At 40.8% G+C, this 27,615-nt stretch overlaps 1 protein-coding gene across 1 annotated transcript in view; it reads right to left on the bottom strand.

The window, feature by feature from the left end:
• MCTP2 (multiple C2 and transmembrane domain containing 2) overlaps window positions 1-27,615 on the bottom strand; it is a 381,280-nt gene that overhangs the window by 34,858 nt on the left and 318,807 nt on the right. The window contains exons 18-19 of the mRNA XM_089653100.1: window positions 14,550-14,669; window positions 12,461-12,502 (exon numbers count right to left, since the gene is read on the bottom strand). Coding sequence (XP_089509226.1) covers window positions 12,461-12,502; window positions 14,550-14,669 — 162 coding nt within the window. The remainder of the gene's footprint in view (window positions 1-12,460; window positions 12,503-14,549; window positions 14,670-27,615) is intronic.

Raw genomic sequence — 27,615 nt, forward strand, 5'->3', positions numbered from 1 at the left:
GCATCAAATGCATTAAGGTTTAAACCTTTTGCCTTTACAACCACTTTAAACACTTATTTTCAGTCATTTCAGGCTCTCTTGTTGAAGTCTATGGGACCAGAAACACTTCATGCTTCTTCAAAAGTAGCTCATGTATTTTTTTGGAGCGTCAGGCATTGAGCTACATGCACCTGGTTGCTGATATGTGAACAGACACCATTTGAAAGCATGGAATTTTGGTTGTTGAACATTCAAGCCATCAACCATGCAGGTGTAAATCAGGGTTTAGGGGCTGATTCACGTACAGTATATGTGGTGTGGATTGAAGCTCAGGTTTCACAGCTAATTGATACAGTAGCTGTTCACAAATTCACATCAGGTTTACATCAGGTTCAGGACAGGGTTAACTCAGGATCTTACCCTGTTCACACATAGGTTTAGGAACGGTTCCCATAGAAGTCAATAGCCTGTAATCTGCACCTGAAGCCACTGCTCAGAAATCGGACATGACTCTTTTTAAAACCGCACTGAATCCGCACCGGACATATGTACCATAGGAAGCAATGTAATTTTACATGCCGTGCGGATTGAATGCAGTTCAACCCAAATCCAATCCGCATATATGTGAACGGGCACTACGTCTTTTCATCTAATGGAAAACCAACTCCTGAGAACAAACACATCACAAAACACCACTTGTTTCTTTAAGCTAGCCTTTCTCAACCTTTTTAGCACAGAAGGACCCTTGAACCTTTGAAATTATTTGCGGTGTCCGCTCTCCGGACACAGAAACACTCTGTGCTATGCCAGCATATGAACTGACCAAATAGCTGTGGCCAGTTTGTGTGCGGCCAGAACAGTGCAGAGACCTCAGCCCTGGATGAACACTGTCTGCATCCAGGGTCAGTCATTGGCTTCATTCACATATAGGCGGTAAACAGTGATGGTGTTGGTCATTAATCTGTACTGAGAACAAATCTGACAGCTGTTTGCACCCAGTGCCGTCAGCAAGAATAAATTGATTCTTTCCAGTGGATGCCCCTGTGTTACGCTGTGAATGTAGCTTTACAGAAAGCTACAAAGATCGCTGGTGTCATGCAGCTGGCTCTGGCCCTACAACTGTGCAGGCACCATTAAACGGAACATCAATTGTCCACTTCTCAAGGAAACCCTAGCAACCCCTACAGCAGCTTTTCTCAACCTTTTTATTACCCAAGAGGAACCCCTAAAATAACTTTCAGATCCCAGGGAACCCTTAGTAAAACCAATTTATTGGGTTTATGAAAAATGCCCATTGCATTGGTGTTCAGTTGGAAGAATGCAACCCTTACTGAGAACCAAATCGATAATTGGTTTAAGTGCTTCTGACTTACTCAGATGGACCTGGCCCTGGAAACATGCAGCTGCCATCAAATGGGAGGTCAATCACCCATAGTTCAAGGAATCCCTAGCAACCTTTGGAGGAACTTAGTGTTCCATGGAACCCTGATTGAGAATGGCTGTTGAAGAAAAACTCTGGGATTCTATGACATCCAGGTTGAGAATGGCTGTCCTAGAGAAACTCTAGGGTAGGGTTCTATGGAACCATGGTTAAGAATGGATGCTCTAGAGGAACTCTACAATTCCATGGCATCCTGGTTTAGAATAGTTTCTCTAGGCCTTAGAGCAGTCATTCTAAATCAGGATGCCACAGAACCCTAGAGTCTAGGGTTCCGTGTCACCCTGATTGAGAATGGCTGCTCCAACAGAACTCTAGGGTTCCAAGGAACCCTGGTTGAGAATGCCTGCTCTAGAGGAACTCTAGGATTCTTTGGCACCCTGGTTGACAATGGCTGCTCTGGAAAAACTATAGGATTCCATGGCATCCTGGTTCAGAATGGCTACTCTATGGGATCTGCAGGGTTCCATGGAACTCTGATTGATTGAGAATGGTTGCTCCATAGGAACTAAAGGGTTCCATGGCTCCCTGGTTTAGAATGGCTGCTTTAAAAAGTCATCCACAGCAGAAAAATGACCTATTAAAAAAAAGTATGAAGCGCTGGGCTTGGGAGGTGAGGGTGCAGCTGGCTCAGTCTCCCAGCAAGCAAAGCTGAGAAACTGAGCCAGCTGCCACTGAAGGCATTTGCATGGATCCCGACAGTAAAGTCGGAATCTTTCCCCAGCCTCAACCAACTGAATGACGTCAAGCAACAGCAGACTTTAGCTTGTCGTCAACTGAAAAAGGGCACAGGAGTGGAGAACGAACTGCACATGTGATCCATAGAAGTATAACCAAAAAAGTTTTGCCCATACTTTCGCTTTAAATTACATTTTATGCTTCATTTAGACAGGCTGTACAGATAGAGATGCTGGTCTCATTTTGACAGCTGTGCAGACTGTTCAGGGCAGCTCAACCGCATGGCTGTCAAATTGAGACCAGTGTCCGTCCAGCCGCTGTGCCCCAAAAGAAATGGATAGGCTGCCTGAACACAGCTTCTGGTGGCTAAAGAGGGCGTCAGGCCCCATCTGAATGAGGCATTAATCTACATACAGCCTGCCATCACCATAACATGTTTTTTCATTATACAGTATTCATTTTCTCCGAAGAAGGCAATATGCTTGCATTAACTTTTCAACCCAACACTGCACTGTGTAAATACTTTGTCTGCTGCATCATCGTTAAATAGCATATAGGACAATACATAGAGTGATCTATAAGAAAGGAAACAGATGCTCTGAACAGACTTTTCAAAACAGTGTGTATCTGGAAAATGCCAAAATGCTGACAGGATGTTAATTTATTAAAACACATTCTAAAAAGGAAATTTAACATACAATAGTGAAATTTAATTATGATTGTTTACATTTCTCTATGCAATCTATGACAAAATAACAAAAGAAATCATGACCCGGACAATGCCTGCTGCACTGCAATACTGCAATAGTAAAATATGGATCTGCACGCTCAGTGTTTGCCTCCATTCTTTCAATCAAAACGCTTACAAAATCGGTCAAGGCATTCAAGAAGGCAAAAAACCTTTCAACTCCGTGAACAGTCTGTTTTCCTAAGAGAGTTCAGAATTCGTTAACATCTTGAAGTTACATTTTGCATATCATTTCAGCCAGCAGATGTCCAACAGTGAAGTTCTTGTGCCTCGTCCTTTCAGTGGAACAAAATCATGAGGTCATTATTCCATCATACCGCAGACCAAAGAGATCTTTGCTTTTGACATGATACACTCTGAACTATTCCCTCTAACAGAACGCTGTAGAAAGAATCCAGCAGAGTGTCTTCCATCTGGGGAAGTAGAAGTCAAACGGGGGCTGATTCTGTGCTATAAAAATCTGCTATGAATGACATGACAGCGTAACTTTCATGGAGGAATAGAGAAGGATGTGAAACATACATTACTATATCACAATTCATCTAGTGTTGATAGACTCCATTCTACATACTAGAACTTTATTTTAAAGCTTCTGAAATAGGAAATGAACAAAGCATATCCTTCTATTGTCTACTTGCCTCTACCAAGGCATGTGTCACTTCTGACAGTCTCTGCCTGCACCAAGCAATCCCAAGAGAGGCCCACCCACCCCTAACACACAACAGGTGACTGACAGTCTCAGCTGTGCATGTTTCCTTAGGAAATTGTGTAGAGGGGGGGCGTGTCCTTTCCCTCCACTCAGGTCCCAAATTACACTCAGCTCTCTGCGGTGCAGTGTGCAACATCAAATCCTCGCCCCCTGCCTTCTTAAGCTAAGAAATGCTGTGTAAATTCTGGACTTTGAACAGCTGTAGAAGAGAGGGAGCTACAGATAAACAGGTACAACTTATGTAGGATCTTTGTTTAATCTCCTTGTATCGCCTGAGGCCAGTCACATCAGTGGGTAATATAAGAATTTAGAGGCACTGTAAACATTTTCAACTCAAGGCTGATGTAACAAGTATATAAATTATGGATGTTATGACAGGCAAACAGCTAAATACTCAACTGAAATAACACAGGATCGTCCTAAAGTAGGTACATGTTACTTATCAGATCATGGCATTATATAATAGGTATACATTACTGATCAGGTCATGGCATTCTATAGTTGGTATACATTACTGATTGGATCCTGGCATTATATGGTAGGCATACAATACTGATGGGATCCTGGCATTATATGGTAGGCATACAATACTGATAGGATCCTGGCATTATATGGTAGGCATGCCTTACTGATGGGATCCTGGCATTATATGGTAGGCATGCATTACTGATGGGATCCTGGCATTATATGGTAGGCATGCCTTACTGATGGGATCCTGGCATTATATGGTAGGCATGCATTACTGATGGGATCCTGGCATTATATGGTAGGCATGCATTACTGATGGGATCCTGGCATTATATGGTAGGCATGCCTTACTGATGGGATCCTGGCATTATATGGTATGCATGCATTACTGATGGGATCCTGGCGTTATATGGTAGGCATACAATACTGATGGGATCCTGGCATTATATGGTAGGCATACAATACTGATGGGATCCTGGCATTATATGGTAGGCATACAATACTGATGGGATCCTGGCATTATATGGTAGGCATACAATACTGATGGGATTCTGGCATTATATGGTAGGCATGCCTTACTGATGGGATCCTGGCATTATATGGTAGGCATGCATTACTGATGGGATCCTGGCATTATATGGTAGGCATGCCTTACTGATGGGATCCTGGCATTATATGGTAGGCATGCATTACTGATGGGATCCTGGCATTATATGGTAGGCATGCATTACTGATGGGATCCTGGCATTATATGGTAGGCATACAATACTGATGGGATCCTGGCATTATATGGTAGGCATACAATACTGATGGGATTCTGGCATTATATGGTAGGCATGCCTTACTGATGGGATCCTGGCATTATATGGTAGGCATGCCTTACTGATGGGATCCTGGCATTATATGGTAGGCATGCCTTACTGATGGGATCCTGGCATTATATGGTAGGCATACAATACTGATGGGATCCTGGCATTATATGGTAGGCATGCATTACTGATGGGATTCTGGCATTATATGGTAGGCATACATTATTGATGGGATCCTGGCATTATATGGTAGGCATGCCTTACTGATGGGATCCTGGCATTATATGGTAGGCATACATTACTGATAGGATCCTGGAATTATATGGTATGCATACATTACTGATGGGATCCCGGCATTATATGGTAGGCATACAATACTGATGGTATCCTGGCATTATATGGTAGGCATACAATACTGATGGGATCCTGGCATTATATGGTAGGCATACAATACTGATGGGATCCTGGCATTATATGGTAGGCATACAATACTGATGGGATCCTGGCATTATATGGTAGGCATGCATTACTGATAGGATCCTGGCATTATATGGTAGGCATACAATACTGATGGGATCCTGGCATTATATGGTAGGCATACAATACTGATGGGATCCTGGCATTATATGGTAGGCATACAATACTGATGGGATTCTGGCATTATATGGTAGGCATACAATACTGATGGGATCCTGGCATTATATGGTAGGCATGCATTACTGATGGGATTCTGGCATTATATGGTAGGCATGCATTACTGATGGGATCCTGGCATTATATGGTAAGCATACATTACTGATGGAATCCTGGCATTATATGATAGGCATGCATTACTGATGGGATCCTGGCATTATATAGTAGGCGTACATTACTGATGGGATCCTGGCATTATATAGTAGGCGTACATTATTATTTATTTATTACAGGTACTTATATAGCACCATCAATGTATGCAGCACTTTTACACATATATATTGTACATTCACATCAGTCCCTAACCCTCAAGGGGCATACAATCTAAGGTCCCTAACTCACATTCATACATACACATACTGGGGCCAATTTAGACAGGATCCAATTAACCTACCAACATGTCTTTAGAGTGTGAGAGGAAACCACAGTACCCGGAGGAAAGCCACACAGGCACAGGGAGAACATGCAAACTCCAGGCAGGTGGTGCCGTGGTTGGGATTCAAACCAACAACCCTAGTACTGCCAGGCGGAAGTGCTAACCATTTAGGCACTGTGATGCCTGTTACTGATCTGATCATGGCATTATATAGTAGACATATATTACAGGTGAGATCATTGCTTTATATAGTAGGTTTACATTAGTGACTGGATCATGACATTTAATAGTACATATACATTAATGGTTGGATCATGACTTTATACAGTAGGTATACATTAATGGTTGGATCATGACTTTATACAGTAGGTATACATTAATGGTTGGATCATGACTTTATACAGTAGGTATACATTAATGGTTGGATCATGACTTTATACAGTAGGTATACATTACTGGTGGTATTGTGGAATAAAATAGTAGGTGTACATTACTGATAGGATCGTGGATCTATATAGTAGATAAAAATACCATAGGTAATAGGCAAACACACACCAGGGCAGGGATAGTTCTGTTGCAGAATTCTTGGTGTCGGTGTCATCAGACATACCAGTTTATCAGATAGTGATCCCCCCTGCTGGCTGCTGTAATTCTTCTTGCAGACCTTTACATCACTACTGTGTCCTGTAGTATTGTAGGGAGTCAAGAGAAGAACCACACTGGCCACCAGGGGACACTTTATCTGACACCTCTGGAAGTGGTGTCACCCAGAGTTCTGCAAGAAAACAAAGTTTCCAGACCTCCCACAGGAAACTCATCATTTTCTGTTGCAGACTATTTTCTGTTTTATTGCATTTAGTAAGCAACAGGTCACGTTGGATATTAGAAGTGTGAGTTCCAGTTTTGCACACTAAGTTTTACCATACCGATTTCATAGTCACATGACTGAGTTGAGCCTTAAATAGGTACAGTATATTGTTTCAATACTAGAACTCTGGTAGCATACAGGGTCACTAACTGTTTCAAGAGCTTCTCTTTTTACGCTAAAATATCTAGATCGCAATTAAACTGGTGTTATTAGACAAAACAGCATCTCCTGAGCCTTGGGATTTGACAATTTTTCTCTCCTCCTTGCAGTGCAAGCCATATACATTAGAATCATATGACCACATGTCACTAGGTATTTACTGCTTTGACTTTTTGCCTGGAACTACTCTGTAAAAAAAAAAAAAAAAAAAAAGACATCTAAATTTTAAACTTTCTATAAGCTTTCGATAGATCACATGAAACTAGATGGTTGTTGGTAATCGGTCATTCATGATTAGTTACCTAGTTTCTGGCAACCAAACAATAGAAATTGCAGTGGGAATTGATTGAAACCACCCAAATCCTTCACCAAGAAGGTTTTATGATGGATTCTTAGTTCAGTTTTGATTTAATCTCTTAGGAAACTGTTGAAAGCATGGTTGAAAGATCGCTGTAAACTAATCAACTATCCTGCTTTCAATCAAAAAGTGAAGAAAAGCTTCAAAACGCTCCACAAAACTGTCAATGTATGCCTACCACATCAGGGCCTAAAGGGCTCAAGCAACAGATAAAGGTAACAAAAGGGATCTCATGACAGCTGATACATATCCCTGTTGAACTGTTTGCCTACCAGAGCCCACAGTTGAAAGTCCTATGTAAAATTCTTTAAATGCACTCCCCTAGTTCTTCATTCAGCTGCTGGAGCCTTTGAAAGTACCTAGTTCTCCAGGAATGGGAAAGCTTGTGACAATATTCCCCCCCAAAGCCAGCATGGTTGGAAGATTGCTGTAAACTAACCAACTATCCTGCTTTCCCATACCTGGAGAACTAGGTACTTTCAAAGGCTCCAGCAGCTGAATGAAGAACCAAGGGAGTACATTTAAAGAATTATTCCTGGCTTGGATATTTTGTACAGTTACATTGGTCCAGTTTTAACCAATGTAACTATGCCTATATCATACCTGGACAATCCCTCTGGGATGTTGCTACTCCCGTGAGTTCCACTTGCCTCTGGGTCTCGTACCGAGAGGCTGCCCTGCTGCATTCTGAACACAGGAGGTAATCCACTTGGCATGGATGCTATTGAAAAGGCATTAGCATTTTCGGAATTGAAAAGAGTTCTATGTCTAAACAAAGTGGAGAGGCAGGATGGTGACATCACTCTTTCTACCTCGTCCAGTCAGAAAACACTTTGCATATATTCAGAAGATGGCATCTGTGCCAAGCGGATGACCTCCTGTGTTCACATGTATAAAATGCCTGGAATTCTTCTTTAACCACTTCATATCATCATATGATGTCCTCCTGAAACGTTGGCCACACTGCGGGCACGATCTGTTACTGGCTGTGTGCAGATCACTCTACCGGCCTGCTTCAGGTACCATGTGATAGCTGCAACCAATTACAGCAGATCACATGGCAATTGGGCAATTGTAAACAATAAATGGCTTTGATTCATGCCATTCATTGTGTATTATTGTCTTGCTAGCTGTGATCATATGGTACAGACAGAGCCAATCACAGCCCATCAGTTCCATGTGATTCGCTGTGGTCAATCACAGCTAATTACAATAGAAGCTGAAGTAATTTATTTAATTCAGAAAAAATAAAATTCACTGCTATAAACAATCATAATGTGTAGAATAAACAATCCGGATTACTTCCCAGAGTCGTACAATGCTACTATGGTAACATGATATTGCTCTGGTCACAGTGTGTTAAAAAAAAATTTGTAAAAAAAAAAAAGTAATAAAAAAGTAAAAAGAAATGTAAAAAAATTATTTTTTTCCATACTGTCACCAGCCAGTGTGCCTGATCACCGCCACACCAGTTATATGACAACGCTGTACTGCATTGGTGACAGTATGTAAAAAAATGTTATGAAAAAAAATTACAACTTTAAAAAAGTCAGCATGCCTCTTACTAAATACCTCAGACTGTCTACTTTCCAAAAATGGGTCATTTGGGGGATATTTGTACTGTTCTGGTGTTTTAGGGACTCAAGAAATGAGATAGGTGGTCAGTACATCAGGATTGATTGATTTTCAGACATAACATAGTTTGTGGACTCTTTCCTACAGACAAAATAAATACTGATTTTGGTTATTTTCACCAAAGTAATGTAGCAGAACACATTTTGGCCTACATTTATGAAGAACAATTATTTATTTGCAAAATTTTATACATTTTTTTCATTTATTTAGCAAAAAATAGAAACTAAGTTGTGATTAAATACCACCATAAGAAAGCTCTAGTTGTATGAAAAAAATGATAAAAATTTAATTTGGGTACAGTGTTGTATGACCTCGCAATTGTCATTCAAAGTGCAACAGCGCTGAAAGCTGAAAATTGGCCTGGGCAGAAGGAGGGTGAAAGTGTCCGGTATTGAAGTGGTTATGGCCAGTTTGGGGAGGTTGTGGGACCTTCTCTTGAAGTGGACAGGTAAAGTAATAACTTTAACTTTTACAATGCTGGAATTAACTCATACTGTAGTCAAATAAAAGGAACAACTACAAAAACTGGTTAGAATGATAAATTGTAACATAGATCATATATATGTATTATAACGGATCAATATTGTTATATAGTTGTTAATCCATAAAATATTGCACACTGCTTTTTGTGTTATTAATATTACAAATAGCTTTTTGCACCTTAATTAGTTACACTGGCTGAAATAAGAAAAAGCCCACCCAGTTCAAGCATTAAAAAAAAAAAAAAAGTTATAATCCTACACCCACAGTTGATCCAGAGGAAGGCAAAAAACCCAGCAAAGCATGATCCAATTTGCTCCTGCAAGGGAAAAAATTCCTTCCTGATCCCCCGAGAGGCAATCGGATATTCCCTGGATCAACTTTACCTATAAATGTTATATCCAGTTATATTCTGTGTATCAAGGAAAGAATCCAGGACTTTTTTAAAGCAATCCACTAAGCTGGCCAGAAACAACTTATCTGTAACCTTCTTTTACATATTACGGATTCAGGGATGTCAACTAATCTGGTCAGACTCCTACCTCCAATGTGTAACCCACGTCTACTGAGGTTAGCAGACTAATCCTAAAATTTGATCCACAGTTTACCATTACTGGATATGCATGTTATTACTTTTGCCATTAGTCAGAATAAAATAGGTAAAGGTTTAATTATTTCTTGCAGAAATGTCACTATCACAAGGTTGATAGACCTCATTACCGCTCCTCAAAGAAAGCACCACTTGATCTCCCTTCAGTTTTGACCATGACAGTGGCTGCCGTGGAGAAGTACTCTTATTTTCAGCATATTGATCCCTTCATTTCACTTATCAGCCCCTATCCCTGAGAAACAGATGTTCCCCACACTCAGCACAAGGATCGTGAGTTTCTGCTAATGCTCACACTATATAAAAGGTTCACAGACATCTCTATTTCCCCTTGCTGGAGAAACATGCTTTTTGCGTTTTCATGGCTGTTGGCTGCACTGTGTGGCTCACTCATTTGGACTATTTTTATCAATCCATCAATATCGCTGTACATGGTGCTTGGTGTCTGACTGAGCTCATGCAATTGTAGCCCTCCAGAAGAAAACAAGCAAAATACCTAAGGGAACTCTAAGTGATTTTAGACTTTGCGATGCACATTCTTACATCCTCCTGATCATAAACTTGCTGTTAACACAGTAAAAAAAAAAAAAAGAAAACAAGAGCAATTTTACAAATACAATACTACTTTGTTCTTTGTTTTCATAACAATAACAGTTTACCAGTATTACTATAGGACAATACCATCCTTCCATAGGTAATATCAACAAAGTTGTGGCCATGGACTTTTGTAGGGCATATAGAAAATGACACTGCATGGATGATTATATAAAATACAAAAATATACATAAAATTTAAAATCACATATAACACGATATCCGTTATGGGGCTTACACATAATTTTATCCAATGATCCACATATGGACTCAACGTGTTTCAAATGATCTTCGGGAGCACATTATCTCTGAATATAACATATAATTACAAATGTCAAATCACACAGGATCCATCATAGTATAATAATTATATATCCCCATAATGGACATGGTGTTGCATGTGATTTTAAATGTTACATATAATAAATTTAGTATTTTTATATAATCATATAGGCAGTGTCATTTTCTAAATGTCCTACAAAAGTCCATGGCTACAACATTGTTGATATGACATATGCAAATTATAGGATGTAGGTATACAGAACACAGAACATCCATCTATAACATTTTGTTATTCCTTTAGAACTCTGATGCCCAACCTGTAGTCCCCATTGGCACTAACGGTGCATTCCTTAGGGCCCCTGAAGACAGTAGCCTGTGATTATTATTATTATACAGGATTTATATAGCGCCAACAGTTTGCTCAGCACTTTACAATATAACAGGAGACAAAACAGCAACAATACAGTTCAATACAAGAGTGTTAGAGGGGCCCTGTTCCTTGGAGCTTACAATCTAAGAGGGAGGGGCTAGTGGTACAAAAGGTAATAACTGTGGGGGATGGACTGGTAGGAGGAGTAGAAGATTCCATTATTAGCTGAAGGCAGGATAGGCTTCCCTGAAGAGATACGTTTTCAGAGATCCCCTAAAAGTGAGCAGAGTAGGCGATAGTCTGATAGATTGGGGTAGAGAGTTCCAGAAACATTCCTTTAGGCTAGCTTCAAATAGTTTAATGGTTTGGGGGTTTTTTCATACTTTCTTCATTTTTTTGGTTATGTCCATTCTTTTTCAATGCATTGGACAGATGATTTACAATAGATATTGACCATTTAATGCAGTTGTCAGATGAACAGACACCATTATGGACATTAAATTATATTGCTGAAGAACATATGAAGGCTTTCCCCAATAGTGGGCATAACTTTTTTATCAACTTAAATAGGTGGTTCAAATTTCACATGTTGGTAGATTAACTTCTCTGTAGTAACTCTTCTTTTTCATTGCAGGTAAATAATGGATTTTAAGCAGAAACAATATGCCGTCATTGAGTTCTTGACTAAGAAGAAGTGCAGACTGTCCGACATCTACAGAAGACTACAGAATGGTTAAGGAGATGACACCATTTACAAGAGTCACCAATGACAAGACATTGCTCTTGGTGTGAATGGTTTCATCTCCGTCAGACAGCCTGCACCCCTCCTTCATCAAGGACTCCATGATGGCACATTGCTTCCGATAAAAAGAGTTACTATAGATGAAGAGTTACTCTATCAACATGTGAAATTTGAACAAACTATGTAAGTTAAAAAAACGTTCTGCATTTCTTTCAGTACATTTGTTATTATTTGCCAATAATTCAACTTTAAAAACCCAACAGAGGTTCTAATCCTTGCCCACTCTAACCAAAACTAGAAAACAAAGGTTTTGGCTCAAATTCCTCTGTAAGGATTCTGCCAAAGGATTTTTCTTAATAGAAAATAAACCAGAATTCTGTTGTCTGATAAATTATTTCTGCCATCACTCTTCTACTTGCTACCTTTTTGAAATGCAGAAGTTGTCCATATAATATGTGTTAAACTTACTTTTTCATCATCTTCATCGTCTTCACCAATATCCATTCCATCCTAAATACACAAAAGAGACTTGTTCAGCTTACATTTCATAGATTCCAAGTAAATTTAATTTATTAATTAAAAAATATCTTATATACGCAACATGAAATTATTTTCTCTGCATTCACTAGAGAACACCTACAGGGTATAGTGCCACCCACAGAAGAAATCTAGGTACAACTAAAAAACACAAAAAAACAAACTAAAAATAAAAGGCAACACAAAGGCAGACTCTGCTGGTGGCCACTCAGCTCTGTGCACTGTGTGATATCAGATGCTCCTCCCCCTACCCCCTGGAAGATAACATCTAAAAGGTGTACTTTGGAAAGTTGTGTAGCAGAGAATGCTACAAATAAACAGGTACAGCTTATGTAGGGGGATTTAATTCATCACTGTGTACCACCTACCATTAAAAACATAACACTAGTGAGATTAGGAGATTGCTAACCACTTCAAAAATAAGATTGATACAATTCGTGACAAGAGCTCCACTGTTCAATTAGATTGCAAATCTTCAGTTGTACTCAAATTAGTTGATGCAAAAATTAATCCACCCCACAACAAAAACTACTACATCTAGTATTTTGTATGACCTCCATGATTTGTAAGGACAGCACTAAGTCTTCTAGGCTTGGAATGAACAAGTTGGGGACATATTGCAACATCGATCTTTTTCCATTCTTCAAGAACAAGCTTTGTTAGAGAATGGATGCTGGATGGAGAGTGAAGCTCAACTTGTCTCTTCAGAATCCCCTATAGGTGTTCAATTGGGTTCAGATCAGGAGACATACAGTACTTGGCCACTGAATCACTTTCACCCTGTTTTTCTGCAGAAGTGCAGCGCTAGCCTTAGATGTGTGTTTTGAATCATTGTCATGTTGGAAAAGTGCACGACGACCAAGGGCACAAAGTGATGGTAGCATCTTCTCTTTCAATATAGAGCGGTACAACTGTGAATTCATGATACCATCAATAAAATGCAGCTCACCGACACTCATGCAGCCCCAGAGTGGGACACTGCCACCACCATGCTTCACTGTAGGCACCATGCATTTTTCTTTGTGCTCTTCATCTTTGCGATGCCATAGAGTTTTGAAGCCATCAGTTCCAAAAACATTTATCTTGGTCTCATCACTCCAGAGTATAGCATCCCAGTAGTCGTCTTCTTTTTCAGCATGGGCCCTGGCAAATTCTAGGCGGGCTTTTTTGTGCATGGGCCTTAGGAAAGACTTCCTTCATGGAGGACACCCATGCATGCCATTCCTCTGCAGTGTACACTGTATTGTGTCACAGGAAACAATCACCCCAGTTTGGCTTCTACTACTTTAGCCAACTGCAGTGAACTTGCATGGCGATTTTCTTCAACCCTTCTCATTAGAAGATGCTCCTGTCAAGGTGTTAACTTGCGTGGGTGGCCTGGACATTTCTGTGAGATGGTTGCAGGTTCATCTTTGTTACATTTTTGTATCACTTTTGCTACAGTATTCTGACAGATAAGTAAAGCTTTGCTGATCTTCTTGTAGCCTTCACCTTTCTTGTGTAAAGAAATTATTTTCTTTCTCAGGCCTTGTGACATTTCTCTTCCATGTGATGCCATTGCTGACAGTATGCAATACGGAGGGTTTCTTTTAAGTAATGCCATTTACAATCAACTGTCTGCTGGACACTGGTTTAATGAATAATTCAACTCACCTGTAGTTGAATTTTTGTTAAATTAGGATTTAGTTGTCTAAATTTTAGCTTCGCTCCTAAGACTTTCACTGGGGTGTATTCATTTTTGCAATATGGTCTTGAATGAATTTGTTAGGAATAAAATTTTGTTTGTTTGAACATTAACAAATCTTGTTTGCAATCAATAGCCCGCATTTGTGGTATAGTATTCCATACAAAATGTTGATTCTGAAAGGAAAGTAAAGGTTTTCTGACAAATCTGTTGGGGTGTACTCATTTATGCTGAGCACAGTACAATCAAGTTATGTCTCCTGGAGGTACAGAATATGGATCTTCTGGTTAGAACTATAAACATACAGTTCAGAATTCAATGTTTGCCTTTGCTTACCAGATTGTCCTGGGTGCAGACTTTCCCCGTCGTGATCATTGTAAAGTTGTAAGCAAAAAGAAGTAGCAGAAACAGGGGTATCATGTAGAGCTCCAGATTCCAAACTGTTAGTAAAAATATCTACAATGAAAGACAAGAACAGATAAGAGATACCAATAAAACGCATGTGAAATGCAATGGCTATGAAAATCAACAATACAAAAAAAAAACAAACATTTGAAAACAGTAGTAGAGTACAACTACAAAAGCTCAAGGTGGCGTCTACTCGGATTTAAAGTTTACAGTCTGTAAAAATGTTTATTATTAGTTTTGGGGAAAATAGGCAAGGGTTAGCATTCTTGTTGAATCTCTATTGCTAAATGGATCTCCAGTAGATATTTTGCTTCATTTACTTGCCCATGACAATCTACAATGAGCATTTTGCAATAAATAGCCGACGAGGTTCTATCCTTCCTCTACATTTCTTAAAGTGGAACTTTAGTCAGAAAATTAAGTCCTGCTAGAACACTTCAGGCTGGCTCCTTTTGCAGGCCTAGCTATGTAAAACATTAAAAATAAGTGTTTACATGATTTAAAATCCAGTAATACACTGCCCCACCCTACTATGCACATGCTCAGTTGCTCTCTGTTTTTCAGCACTGTGACGGATATGTAGAGGCCATCTACTGATAGCCTAAAGATTTACTGCTACTCAGGGGCTCACGGATCCAGCAAAATGGAACAGGAGCAATGCTGGAGGAAATTCACAGCACACACTCATTTTGGAAACTTAATTATTCATGTGGAATGTATATTCCTTGCTAAAGAACATTATTTTTTTATCGCGTTGTTATAGGTAAAGTTCCACTTTAAATAAAGTGCTTTGATTCAGTCACTTGCCGTTTTGCTTGAGGTTTGTTGAAACCTTTGCCACCAGCATGAAGAGTCCTGGAGAGCAGTTAAAACCTGAGAAGTGTTATAACCAGGGGTGGACTGACAACTCACGGGGCCCCGGGGCAAAAGGGCATCATGGGGCCCCTGTGTCCTTTCCCAAACTCAAAAAAGCCTATTAAAAAGGTACCAGGGGCATCTCATGGGGCCCCCTACTGACCCTGGGCCCTCGGGCAGTGCCTGAGTTTCCAAATGGTCAGTCCGCCCCTGGTTATAACCTTTCCCAAGAAAAAAATTGGATGTACACCCTAAGCTTGACATAGGCATTAGACAATGGTTAAACACAGACTGTTGAAAAACCTTTTTCTAAACAAAGTCTAAAACGTGCAACATCGGATTACTTAATAATGGCAGTGGAGGATGTTGGAGGCCACCCAGGCAACTCAGGCACCATCCTGAACTTGGCAGAGAACGAGTAGCATGAAATCACTAGATCCTGTGAACAGTCAACTGGAGGGTCGACTTCAAGCATGAATGAACAGGAGTAATATTTAAAGTCTAAAGGGAAACAATATAATTTGGATCCATCTTGGGGCATTTATAATTCAATATTCCAAAGGTCACCACTCTCCTAAATCTCCTAACAATGATAAACTAAGTAAGTACCTAACATAACCATTCTACCAATTACTCCAGTTGCCCTGACCTACACCTTCTGCTCATTGTGTAAAAAATCATCTACAGCTATGATTTTTTTCAAAGCTAATATGGAGGCCTACAATCCAGGTATAATCCAATACCTGAACAAAAAAAAGAAGGAGGCGGAATTGGCATTCATCTTTCTGAATGTTGTTACATTATTCTACATATACCATAAAATTCCCCCTTTCTTGTTTTTAATCCCTCTGCATCTTCATCCCATATAACAACTGAATTCGTTTAATGACCTTTTAGACCATCTACAGTACTAATCTGTTTCAGATCATTTCTCTACATGACTACTCCATTCCTTTCTACTGATATCTCTACAGTTCCCAATGGTTGTTTCAACCTTTTAAATGCCAATAGACGAGCTTATGGGATATTTCTCTAAAGCTGGCAATAGATGTATAAAAATTCAGCTAGTTCAGCAGAAACCAGCCAAATTTTAATCCATTTATGGGCAGGCTGGTTGTACAGAAGTCGATCTCTCAATCAACTTCTGTACAACCAGCCTGTTGGAAATTTTTGCTCGATCAGTACCACTGGCTATAGCTGATGGCACTGTTGAGTGTAGTCCAACAGCGGGGAAGTCTCAGAATACAACAGCTCTGCAGGAGGGATTCCTCCATCCACATTGAATGTATGGATGGGGGAATATATTTTTTCTTTCATTCAACCCGCTGGTTGAACGAAAGACAGTTAATCATGTATGATCTGACTCACCTGATCTTCGGTTGCTCGTACACATATTTAAACTCCTCTTACTCGCCCCTACTTTCTATTAAATGTCTTTTTCTACTCTCTGATCATAACTTCCTCTCCCTTCTAGCAAACCCACAGAAATAAGCACACAAAGATTTTAGTACAGTGGATCTCCACACATTTAGATTTTCTATCACCTCGACTCACTATCTTCCATTACTCAGCAGGAAGACTATGTCCACCTACTGCAAATGTAGACTTGGACTCTATTACAACTGCCAATGAGCAACCCTTGCATACCAAACTTTAAATTGCTAAAGAGGTATTCTTATATATTTTTAAGTCATTCATAGAGTAAAATTTTGAAAAATAATGATGAGAATAAACTTGCTCTAAAGGAGAACGGGAATTATTTTTTTAACCAACAAAGCAATTATAATATTTCTCAGTCAAACAATGCCTTATGTACAAATTTCAAACTCTAACCTACAATGCACTCTGAGCATGCTAAGCATGCACTTTCAATTTTTATTGATCTTTTGAAAACGTTAAATTTACATTTTGTGGTCAGTTAAAATTGTTAGGTTATAGCAACACCAGAGGGATCTATTATCTCTATAATGTTGTATGCAGATGTGATATATGCAGGGGAAGACATACCGCCTTTGCTATTGCCAGGAGGCCTAAGCCATTTAAAGGACCCGGACATGAGGAAGAGGTGGGGTTCCTTGTCAACCAGGTAGGCAAGTTGGAAAGTAGCCCTCCACAGAGGACTTAAACCACAAAATGCAAGCACAGTGTTAACATGTGATGTTAATTCTGGGGCAGTTGGAGATTACATGCAGTACTGTGCAAAACAATATAGGCAGGTGTGAAGAAATGCTGTAAAGTATTATTATTACTATTATACAGTATTTATAAAGTGCCAATGGTTCGCTCAGCGCTGTACATTACAAAGGGTGACAGAACAATACCAATACAATGCAAAACATGAGGGGATCGAGGGCCCTGCTCTTTCGAGCTTACAATCTAGGAGGGAGGGAATGGTGGCACACGAGGAGAAAGCTGTGGGGGACGGAGTGGTAGGAAGAGTGGAGAAGGTAAGCAAGTTAGCAGGGGGTGGGGTAGGCTTCCCTGAAGAGATGGGTTTTCAGAGTGCGCCTAAAGGAGAGGAGAGTAGGTGATAATCTGGGGTTGGGGCAGGGAGTTCCAGAGGATGGGTGACACCCTGGAGAAGTCCTGGAGGCGGGCATGAGAGGAAGAGACCAGGGAACTAGAGAGAAGGAGGTCTTATGAGGAGCGGAGTGTGCAAGAGTAAGAAAACTTTCAAAAATATATATTTTAATTGCTTATTTTTATCAATTTACAAAATGCAAAGTGAACGAACAGAAGACAGAAAATCTAAATCAAATCAATGTTTGGTGTAACTACCCTTTAGCTTCAAATCAGCATCAATTCATCTCTTTTATAGAAGCTGGTAATGTTGAGGACCGTAGACACAGTGGTCGGCCATGGAAACATAATACAGCAGATGAAAGACACATCATGCTTACTTCCCTTGGACTTCATAAGATGTCCAGCAGTGCCATCAGCACAGAACTGGCAGAAACCAGTGGGACCCAAGTACACCCATCTACTGTTCGGAGAGGTCTAACCAGTAATGGTCTTCATGGAAGAATTGCGGCCAAAAAGTCATACCTTCGACATGGAAACACAGTAAAGCGATTCAACTATGCATGGAAACATAGAAACTGAGGTGTGGATAATGGCAGCAGGTGCTCTGGACAGAGTCGTCAAGAATTTGAAATATTTTGGCTGTTGAAGGAGGCAGTTTGATTGCCGAAGGGCTGGATAGCGGTACAATAATGATTGTCTGCAGGCAACTGTGACCCCAAACATACAGCCAAAGTCATTAAGAACTATGTTCAGTGTAAAGAAGAACAACGAGTCCTGTAAGTGATGCTTTGGCCCCCACAGAGCCCTGATCTCAACATCATGGAGTCTGTCTGGGATTACATGTAGAGACAGAAGGAGTTGGGAAAATCTGTGGTGAGTTTTCCAAGATGTTTGGAACAACCTACCTGCTAAGTTCCTTCAAAAACCGTGTGAAAAGTGTACTTATGAAGAATTGATACTGTTTTGAAGGCAAAGGGTAGTCACACCAAATACTGATTTGTTTTAGATTTCTCTTCTGTTCATTTACTTTCCATTTTGTTAACTGATAAAAAAAAACTATTAACACTTCTGTTTCTGAAAGTATTCTTAAATTACAGCAGTTTTTTCACAACGACTTATAACTTTTGCACAGTACTGTATATATACACAGAGACATATTTACACACAGACACATTTCTGTTTCTATTTCTGAGTTGCTTTGGAAGGATTTTCATAGAAGTCCTACAATTTCTTTTAGTCTGTTCAAGACAGCCAGTACAGAATCCACTGCGGATCTGCAAGTTGAAAGCAAGGGCAACAGAGAAGGTATCCCAAGTGTCTGAGTAATTAAACGAATATGCATAATGAACCATATGCCCAAAGGGCTTGTTCTTCACGAAGGCCAGATTTTTGTTTGAATTTTTAATTTTTATATACAGATGAAACAAGCAGACTATTACAGAACTACACTGCCGAAATATCATTACCCATTTCACCACGTGAATATGGATCACTGGTGGTCTATGAACTTGCGACCTATGTTTTATTTATTATTTAAGCGAATGATGCAATGAAATCTATTCCAAGAATTGCATGCCAGTGAAGGATGAATTGGCCTGGAATGTGAATACACCGTTTTATCTTCCATATGTACGCCAGGCTGCAGAGGAACATCAGAGCGTGTTTACATTCCATGTCACTCCAACACACAACGCAGCTACGTATACATATCACAACAAGCAAACAGGTTCATTCAAAATCAGACACTTGAGGATCTAACATTTGATGCACTGTAACCAAGTGGAAAACAGTTGATATAATAGTCAATGGATCCCTGTGTTGCAACAATCTCCTGCCATATAATTCTGCCATCAACTGAATGCAAAAATCAATCACACAAGGTTTATAAAGAACAAAACTCAACGTTGTAATCACATTTCATTTATTGTAAAGACAAAAAGAAAAGGCCGCACAGCTCCAATTCCCAAATGTGTTCCTCTAGTCCCTGTCTGCTTCGGGTGCTGGCTTTAGGAGCTCATCCTACTCCACATGTATGGCCGAAATGAAGAACAAAGTCGCACTCCACAGAATTGCACCATTAAGCTTCAAGATTAAGCTTCAAACTCCTCCTACAAGATTAACAAGTGCTCAGCTTGACACTAGATAGAAGTTACAAGACTGCTATATACTGCTGATGAGAAAAGGTATTTAGCAGTTTATATTTAAAAAATTATTGCATTTCCATTGTTTATGTACTGTGGGAGACCAGATATAATGATTGGAGGGTCCTGGGTTTAGTAACACTTTAATTATATACGGTATGCTATGATGTTAATGACATTTGACAAGGTGTTTTTTCAATGATAATCTTCAAACTGAAAATTAAAAGAAAAGTGGGTGCTCAAATGAGAACTAACCCTTGATTTTTTAAATCTTCTAAAAAAAAAAATTATAACCAGAAGCAAATTTATTTTCAAGGCCTCCAAGTTCAATTTATTTTCCTTTCAAAATCTATGGAATAAGTGTGTTGTACAATGGAGTAGTTTCAAGCAATTTCAAGTTAATTAGGAAATTGACCTTAAAAAGTAACTTGATATTCAAGAAACATGGAGGCCATCATTGCTTTGAAACAGCTATCTGCATTGCTGACCCTCTTGCATCAACAGTCTGATCACTTTTCTGCTTTGCATAATATTTTCTGGTCACTCTATAAAACTGTTGAAGGGAGTGGGTTGCCATACGTCACCAGAAAACTAGCATTTTCAGAATTCGTAACTGAAAAAAATAGAAGGAAGCTCTATGCTTATAGGCCCTCATCCTATATTTGATAGATAGAACCAGGGGCGGACTGACAACTCATGGGGCCCCGGGGCAATAGGGGATCATGGGGCCCCTGTGTCCTTGCCCAATCTCAAAAAAGTCTATGAAAAAAGTACCAGGGGCATCTCATAGGGGCCCCTACTGACCCCGGGCCCTCAGGCAGTGCTCGAGTTTCCAAATGGTCAGTCCGCCCCTGGATAGAACAAAAGATTTATATAAGAAAGGACACTGAAGGGCATATCAGTCAGAGCGTGGTAATACAAAATTCATACAGTTAAAAATGGAGGTTTTATTTGGTAATGTTTAGGAGATGTTTAGGCCTGTGAGTATATATACAGTATCCCACAGAAGTGAGTCCACCCTTAACATTTTTGTATATTTTATTCTATCTTTTCATGTGACAACACTCAAGATATGACACTTTGCTACAATGTAAAATAGCAAGTGTACAGCTTGTATAACATGTAAATTTGTTGTCCCCTCAAAATTACTCAACACACAGCCAATAATGTCTAAACTGCTGGCAACAAAAGTGACACCTCTAAGTGAAAATGTCCAAATTGGGCCCAAAGTGTCCATATTTTGTGTGGCCACCATTATTTTCCAGCACTGCCTTAACCCTCTTGGGCATGGAGTTCACTAGAGCTTCACAGATTGCCACTGGAGTCCTCTTCCACTCCTCCATGACGACATCACGGGGCTGGTGGATGTTAGAGACCTTGCACTCCTCCACCTTCCGTTTAAGGCTGCCCACAGATGCTCAATAGGGTTTAGGTCTGGAGACATGCTTGGCCAGTTCATCACCTTTACCTTCAGCTTCTTTCGCAAGGCAGTGGAGGTGTGTTTGGGGTCGTTATGTTGGAATACTGCCCTGCGGCCCATTCTCCGAAGGGAGGGGATCATGCTCTGCTTCAGTATGTCACAGTACATGTTGGCATTCATTGTTCCCCAGTGCCGGCAGCACTCATGCAGCCCCAGACCATGACCCTCCCACCACCATGTTGACTGTAGGCAAGACACACTTGTCTTTGTACTCCTGACCTGGTTTCCACCACACACGCTTGACACCATCTGAACCAAATAAGTTTATCTTGGTGTCATCAGACCACAGGACATGGTTCCAGTAATCCATGTCCTTAGTCTGCTTGTGTTCAGCAAACTGTTTGTGGGCTTTCTTGTGCATCATCTTTAGAAGAGGCTTCCTTCTTTAACGACAACCATGCAGACCAATTTGATGCAGTGTGCGGCGTATGGTCTGAGCACTGACAGGCTGACCCCCCACCCCTTCAACTTCTGCAAGCAATGCTGGCAGCACTCATACGTCTATTTCCCAAAGACAACCTCTGGATATGACTCTGAGCACGTGCACTCAACTTCTTTGGTCGACCATGGCAAGGCCTGTTATGAGTGGAACCTGTCCTGTTAAACTGCTGTATGGTCTTGGCCACCGTGCTGCAGCTCAGTTTCAGGGTCTTGGCAATCTTCTTATAGCCTAGGCCATCTTTATGTAAAGCAACAATTATTTTTTTCAGATCCTCAGAGTTCTTTGCCATGACGTGCCATGTTGAACTTCCAGTGACCAGTATGAGAGAGTGAGAAAGAGAACACCAAACTTAACACACCTGCTCCCCATTCACACCTGAGACCTTGTAACACTAATGAGTCACATGACACCGAGGAGGGAAAATGGCTGATTGCGCCCAATTTGGACCTTGTCACTTAGGGGTGTACTCACTTTTGTTGCCAGCGGTTTAGACATGAATGGCGGTGTGTTGAGTTATTTTGAGGGGACAGCAAATTTACATGTTATACAAGCTGTACACTCACTACGTCACATTGTAGCAAAGTGTCATTTCTTCAGTGTTGTCACATGAAAAGATAGAATAAAATATTTACAAAACTGTAAGGGCTGGACTCACTTTTGGGAGATACTGTATATATATATATATATATATATATATATATAATTTATTTTTTTTTACATTGGTTCAAGCTCAACCAATGTAACTATGCAAAAATATCCATATCTGCAATTCTTCTTTAATGAGGGACTGCAAGACTCCAAGAAGTACTTAGAATGAACCATGACACCTTCTCCTTAGAAACCTCTAAAAAGGCGAGAAATATTTTTATTTATTTATTTTTGCTCTGGGAATGGGAACACAGAACAAACGTATAGTGCAGTTTTCTCAAACAAGACTGCAAAAGTGGAAATACTCTATAATAATATTAATGACTTGCCCATGGAGACTCTCGGTAGCTCAACCAGAAGAGAAGTGTAACAAGGTAACCCACTGAGTATGTCATTCCATATAAACAGCTGCCAAGCTCAAGTTCAATGTCCTTTCCCCAAATATAACAAACAAGAGTAAAGTTTGCAGCTCTGTTGTCAGCACACTTACTAACTTCTGGGTGACCAAAAAGATAGCAAGCAGTTCAGCAAATGCTGACAAGGAAGCTCATCATTCCCAACTGCTCAGAAGAAGGGCTGAAGCAATTAGAAAAGGAGTCTAATCTTGGCTAAGTGCATTAACACTCTTTGACCTCCCAAACAATAGATTAGGCCTCAGCTTCACAATGCATCCCTTAGGCTTTCAAGTAGGCGGTTATCTTGTTTAAATGAGCTATGCTGTATGCATTCCTCATATATGGGTGTTTTAAATTGCTGAAGTAGACTATAATAGCGGTGTTACATTTTGACTTTAAACAATGAATTAAACTTTTTTTTTTTTAATTTTATACTCTATATTCTCAACATACTAGAAAAATATCAGTCAATATCAGTTAGTCTCAGCGGGTTTTATGTAGCACCGTAACTGGACCAATATCAATGCATACACAGAATCTATCAACTTTATTTTTTTATTTATTTAAATGTAATTTTTTTACACTTTATTTTTTGTTTAACTTTATTGCTTTCAAAAGGAGGCTAACAAGCCCCCTTTGTGGTAGGTAGGGCCGGGTTTAGACCTTGGGGGGGGGGGGGCTCCTACACAGATTAGATTTACATTCTCATTGACAGTTACACATTTTCAAAATGCATGACACATCGTCATCCTGAGGTCACACGTGGCCACTTTCCTTAGAACACAAACTCTCTATATGTGCCTTGCTTCAGCCGCCAACATTCATTTAAAAAAACAAATACAATATACCAGTCCATAGGAAACCTTTACTAATGATGGTAGGCAAAATATTACTTAGCAAAGATACATTTATTAAAAGAAAGCATTTTCTTTATTATATATATTATTGTTTTATTATTTTATAATTTTTGTAATATTTTATATCATTTTTACATCGAAGGGTGGCCCCTTCAGTCAGAGGGCCCAGGGCAGTTGCCCCCTTGGACAGGTACTGTTTTTTGGAGACATCAGAGGTCTGTTATACCACCAATGTCTCCCCTGCCCTCCAAAGCAGCTAATCAAGCACAGACTGTCTGTGGTTAGCTGCTGCCATGGCTGTAACAGCTAGGGAATGATGGCTCTGAAACTGGAAGTGACAAAACCTAGTTGTTTCTGGGTTCATTCATCACAGACTAGATTGAGGCCTCCATCTTCTCTGTGTAAAGCCGTCTCAACTGCTTACCAAAGTGACGGGTTCCTTAGAAGAATGGGAAAGTCCCGGAACCTCCACAGGCGGCAGTGGCTCGACAAAAACACCGCTGTAGAAGTGGTCAAGCAATCGTAAAGTTGCCCAGATCACTTTTACAAAACAGCCAATCGCCATCTGGAAAAAATAATACCAAGATCATGGATGGAGTTTGCAGCAATGATCTTGTATTAAAACATCCATATATGAGAAATGTATACAGCATTGCTTATTAAGGCTTGGTTCACATCTGTGCGGGTGGTGCCGCTGCAAGACCAGCAACCACACCACCAGGGGCGGACTGACCATTTGGAAACTCGGGCACTGCCCGAGGGCCCGGCGTCAGTAGGGGGCCCCATGAGATGCCCCTGGTACCTTTTTCATAGGCTTTTTTGAGTTTAGGCAAGGACACAGGGGCCCCATGATCCCCTATTGCCCGGGGGTCCCATGAGTTGTCAGTCCGCCCCTGCACACCACCCACACAAAGAAATGCATGGCCAGTGGGCGGGTGCCATTAATCCTAATAGCATGCCGCCCAAACTGGAAATCACCCCCTTACTGGGGACCTCAGTTCCTCTGCAGGCTGCAAATTAAAAAATAGGGCAGGTACTTCTTTTCTGTGTGTCCCGGGGCACAGCAACTCCTTCAAATAAAAGTGTTCCCATGCCCTCACAGATCGCGGCCCGCACAGGTGTGAACCTCGCCTTAATCATTTGCTGACCTACATACATGTATAAGCATCCTGATCAGCAAGTGGATAAATGAACCACTTGCTAACCAGCCGCAGTACATATACTGCGGCTGGGCGGCACCTGCAGGCAAAATCACGTACATGTATGTAACTATGCCTGCTCCGGTACAGGGACGTGAAGCAGCTATGAATGGTTAACCCATTCATGACAGTTGAAAACTTTGCTGTTACAATGATCTCCATTGTAACAGCAAAGTGGTAAAAAAATAAATCCCTGATCACCCACCGCAGGGTAGCACAGTGTTACTAAGGTGGCACTGAACTACTGTGTCATCACTGGGTCTCTCTGTTTCTCTACTCAATGCAAGCAGATCCCAGCTGGTGGGAGGGGTGATCCTGAGGGCTGTAACCTAGTTTTAGTTTGCAGCAAGATGTCCAATGTCCACCATCAGTATCTCTGGTAAAGACCAACTGCCACTGACCCCTGGTTCACATTAGTTTGGGCTGTGTGGCTTGCATTTGCGCAGGCATGGCAGCCTATTCATTTGAATGCGCTGCTGTGCCTGAGTTTCATGCAGGGGAAAAGGTGCATGCACCTTTTCCAAGACGCATCCTCACAGAAACCGCAGCTGCCCTTGGAGCAAAGGGGCAAAGAAAAGATGCAGGGTGGTACACCTAGCCAAAGGCATGTATTACCAGTGGAGGGACAATTCTGGATCCTTGCCCTGGGCGCTGGATGATGCTGTCCTGTTACTGCTCGGGGCCCCGCCATATCAAGAACATTGACCACCACTGGTGTAGGGTGTTCATGCCCCTTTTTTTCTGGAAAGGTGAATACTTTATTATTGCCATTTTAAAATGCTAGAAACATTTGGCAGTGGTGAGCATTTATTAAAACGAATGAATGAAAAAGGAAAAAAGAAAACGTCAAATCTGCCATTGCAGATTGTTTCTAGAAATGATGGTAGCTTTCCCCGCACAGCTCCGCGGCCCTAACACTGAAAGCATACGTTAAAGAAAATATCTGACTATAAAGGGACAAACCATCGGCATTTACATACTGCACTTTGATTTGACAGCTAGAGAAAATGTAAAACGCTTTATGGAATGTCTGGGCATTAGAGTATGTGGACAATTTTGATAGCAACTTATAACACTTTCCGGGGGAAAAAAAAAAAAAAAAAGAGCCGGCATCATTATCACAAACACTGTCATGTCTCCGATTAGCCAGATTTCAAAGCAACGAGGAGAAGTTTTAATGGGCATGGGGGCTAGTTAGAGCACAATGCCGTCTATTTAATGCATACCTCTATTAAAATGAATGCCATATCTGAAGACACAGCCGCAGATGCCTAATGTACACAGCTGTGTTCGGGGAAGTCAGAGGTTGCGGTGCACACTGGAACAATGCATGCTGAAAGAGCAAGCCTGCAAAACAAAAGGCAAGTCTTCTACCAGCCTGCCTGGGAGCTGCACATAGATTGGACTTCAATTATGGCTGATTGTTTTGGGGTTTTTTTTTTATAATACTATACTTTATAATAAAAAAAAAAAACACAAGTGAAAGAAAAACACAGTTTTAGGCCAAGTACATACAGGCATATTAAAATAATCCCATTTATGCTGGATGATTATGCCAGGTGCTGCCAGAAAAATCCAGCATTGAAAATGCTTCGTGTGGCACGTAATTACATGAGTTTGCATAAACTGTATGCATGTAATATCATTCTAGTGGCTAGAACAGTGGTCTCCAAACTGTGCCCCTTTGCTTACCTTCATCCAGTCCCTGGGGCACTTTTCCTCCCACTGACACCAACACAGGGGCACTATTCTTCCCACTGACACCAATGGGGTATTATTCTTCCCACTGACACCAACAATGGGGTATTATTTCTCCCACTGACACCAATGATGGGGCACTATTCCTCTCACTGACACCAACAATGGGGCACTATTCCTCCCACTGACACCAACGGGGTACTATTCCTCCCACTGACACCAACAAATGGGCACTATTAGTTTCACTGACACCAACGATGGGGCACTATTCCTCCCACTGACACCAACAATGGGGCACTATTCCTTTCACTGACACCAACAATGGGGCACTATTCCTCCCACTGACACCAACAATGGGGCACTATTCCTTTCACTGACACCAACGATGGGGCACTATTCTTCCCACTGACACCAACAGTGGGGCACTATTCCTCCCACTGACACCAACAATGGGGCACCATTCCTTTCACGGACACCAATGATGGGGCACTATTCCTTCCAATTACACAAATGATGGGGCACTATTCCTCCCCCTGACACCAACAAAGTAGCACCATTCCCTCCCACTGACAACCTTGGGGCACTATTCCTTCCACTGATACCAACAAAGTGGCACTATCCATCCTGCTGACACCAATGATGGGGCACTATTCCTCCCATTGATACCAACAATGGTGCAGTATTCTCCCCACTAGTACCAGCAATGAGGCACTATTTCTCCCACTGACACCAACATTGCGGCACTATCCCTTCCAC

This window comes from Staurois parvus, unplaced genomic scaffold, assembly GCF_062004578.1.
Source record: "Staurois parvus isolate SC_StPar_1 unplaced genomic scaffold, SC_StPar_1.0 ptg000698l, whole genome shotgun sequence".
NCBI classification, from domain to species: Eukaryota; Metazoa; Chordata; class Amphibia; order Anura; family Ranidae; genus Staurois; species Staurois parvus.